At 45.2% G+C, this 2,411-nt stretch overlaps 1 protein-coding gene across 1 annotated transcript; it reads left to right on the forward strand.

Annotated features, from left to right (window-relative positions):
* Positions 1-168: 168 nt before the first annotated feature.
* LOC104940817 (alpha-mannosidase 2-like) lies at positions 169-1,008 on the forward strand. Its single transcript, XM_010765797.1, has 2 exons — positions 169-419; positions 724-1,008. Exons 1-2 carry the CDS (start codon positions 169-171, stop codon positions 950-952), a joined length of 480 nt encoding a protein of 159 aa, XP_010764099.1. The 3' UTR covers positions 953-1,008.
* Positions 1,009-2,411: the final 1,403 nt, after the last annotated feature.

Consider the following 2,411-nt stretch of genomic DNA (forward strand, 5'->3'; position numbering starts at 1 on the left):
ACTCACAAAGTGTCAGAAATAAACCCCTCTCTCTTTTCCTCCGTACCCACGTCTCTAAAAACGGGGAACAACGGAGCTGATCCAGATTTGCTGTGTCATGACGACATTACTAAAATGTGGGCGGGCTTTACACCCACGGGCCAATCCGAAACGTTGCTGTCAGAAACAATGAGACGTGTTCTAAATGTCTCTAAATGTCTCTCTTTGTCTCTCTGTCGGTCTCTGTGTCTCCAGGCTCGTTTTGGGACTCTCTCAGATTACTTCCAGGCTCTCAAGAAGGTGTTACCGGTCTCGTCTCTGCCGACGGTCCGCGGAGACTTCTTCACGTACGCCGACCGCGACGACCATTACTGGAGCGGATACTTCACGTCCAGACCGTTCTACAAGAGGCTGGACCGCACGCTGGAGGCCACGCTACGGTGAGTCTGAGGCTGTAGCATCAGACATGCGTTCAAAGATATCTCCTGACCGCACGCTGGAGGCCACGTTACAGCGAGGAGATATCATCAAACATGTGTTCAAACTAATTATATGTTAATATTTATAGATGTTATTTTGATATTTTTATGATTTTTGAAAACGTTTTATTTCATTATTATTTTTAATATTTGTACTAATTTCTCGTGTCTATATAATTAAAAGATGTGTTTATAATTATATCTTTCATTATAATATTTTTATAAAAAACTTAACACACAATATTATTACTATTTCCTCCGACAGAGCGACGGAGATCCTGTACAGCCTGACTCTGGCTGCGATGCGTTCCCATGGCGACGGTCGCCTGGCGACAGGGTTCCCGGCACAGGATCACTTCCTGCTTCTGACGGCTGGGAGGCGGGGCTTAGCGCTGTTCCAGCATCACGACGCTGTCACCGGCACCGCCAGAGACCCCGTCGTCATAGACTACGGAAACAGGTGCTACTTCCTGTTAGCATGGGGAATATGTTAGCATAAAAAGTAAGGAAACGTGTGTTCGGTAGATTATTTCTTCTTTGTTGATTCTCAGCAAAAACTCTAATACCGCTGGAAAGCCTGTTTCCTCTCCAATGGAGCCACGTGAGTGAGGAACGAGCAGCAGAGCGGAGTGTGCGGGGCGCGCCCATGAGACATGCTATCATCCAATCACCAAACAAGAGTCAGCTGTTTGGCTTTGAGAGGAGATCTGTCTCGTGGGCGCGTCTCAAGGTTCAAGGCTGTTATTGTCATGTGTGCATACAGTGAGGATATATCAATGATCTGATCAGAGCAACACAATAACACGATAACAGAGTTAGAGGAAAGTCTCCTCTCTCCTCTCTGATGCTCCTCTCCAGAGGAAGGTGTTTTGAGTGGGGGTGCTGAGGTGCTGGACTCCAGTGAACACTATTACGGGCGCTATAGAGCACGCACACAAGCGCGAGCACCAGGGGCTACAGTGGAACCCGCCACTGCTACAATGAAGGCTCGATAACCAGCTCACGGCATAGAGTGAGTCAGGGTGCATCTGAGATTAGAGAGGGTGCAGTGGTAAAGTGCTATTTTTGTGTTGAGTGGACCTAACACCCTCTAGGGCAGGGGGGCCCAACCGGTCGATCACGATGGGCCAATTCAAAGTCCATCTGTCTCATCTGCAATGCGAGCGTGGCTTTATCGGAGAAGGGTAATTTAGGAGCGGCATTTCCAAACAGTGCACAAATGCTACGAGACGGAATTCCCTCCTGATTCTGCCCTACGCTCCCAAAAGGGGAGGGGCCTGAGAGGACAGCTAAATGCACAGCAGTCCATTTTCACCAGGCCCAACAACAAGAGCAAGACTGCTACCATAGCATCTCATCGTGTCAGTCACGTTCTGGAGAAACACATGAAGTCTTTCAAAGACGGAGAAGTTGTGAAAGAAGCATTCCTGGAGGCTGCCGGCGCGCTTTTGGGGGACAGTAAAAATAACAGTAGCATTTCAACAGGTTTTTGATATGATAAAAACTCAAGTTAGATACCGTTATTAATCAGCTCTAAGTTTTAGTTTGAACTCATTCATTATAATTATTGTACAAAATGGTCACACGCACTTCTTATTTTATTTCAACTAAAGTATTATTATTATTATTTCTACTATTATTATATATGTAATAATTTTTTTATATATATGAAATATCTGTTCTTTTTTTTTTTCACTTTTCATTTTTCAAAAGAGGGTGCATAACGACTCAACTGAGGGTGCAATGCACCCTTATGCACCCCCGTAGAACCGGGCCTGGGCAGGAGCTCCCCCGGGAAGATTTTTTTAAATATTGAAGTTAAAAGCATCAATCTGGTGCACTTTGAGAGCAACATGAAGAGATCTATGGATACATCTCTCAACACCCAGATGAAACACAACTGGAATCAGATGTTCTTTTTCTTTATGGATATTTTACAAATCACTGTATGTT

The sequence above is a fragment of the Notothenia coriiceps genome, unplaced genomic scaffold (genome assembly GCF_000735185.1).
Source record: "Notothenia coriiceps isolate Sejong01 unplaced genomic scaffold, NC01 NC01_scaffold00002706, whole genome shotgun sequence".
NCBI lineage: Eukaryota > Metazoa > Chordata > Actinopteri > Perciformes > Nototheniidae > Notothenia > Notothenia coriiceps.

Bases quoted from the DNA above. Each gene is read 5' to 3' on its own strand.
- LOC104940817 (XM_010765797.1), top strand. From the start codon at position 169: ATGAGACGTGTTCTAAATGTCTCTAAATGTCTCTCTTTGTCTCTCTGT. The intron at 420-723 runs GTGAGTCTGAGG...TTCCTCCGACAG, and splicing joins ACGCTGGAGGCCACGCTACG to AGCGACGGAGATCCTGTACA.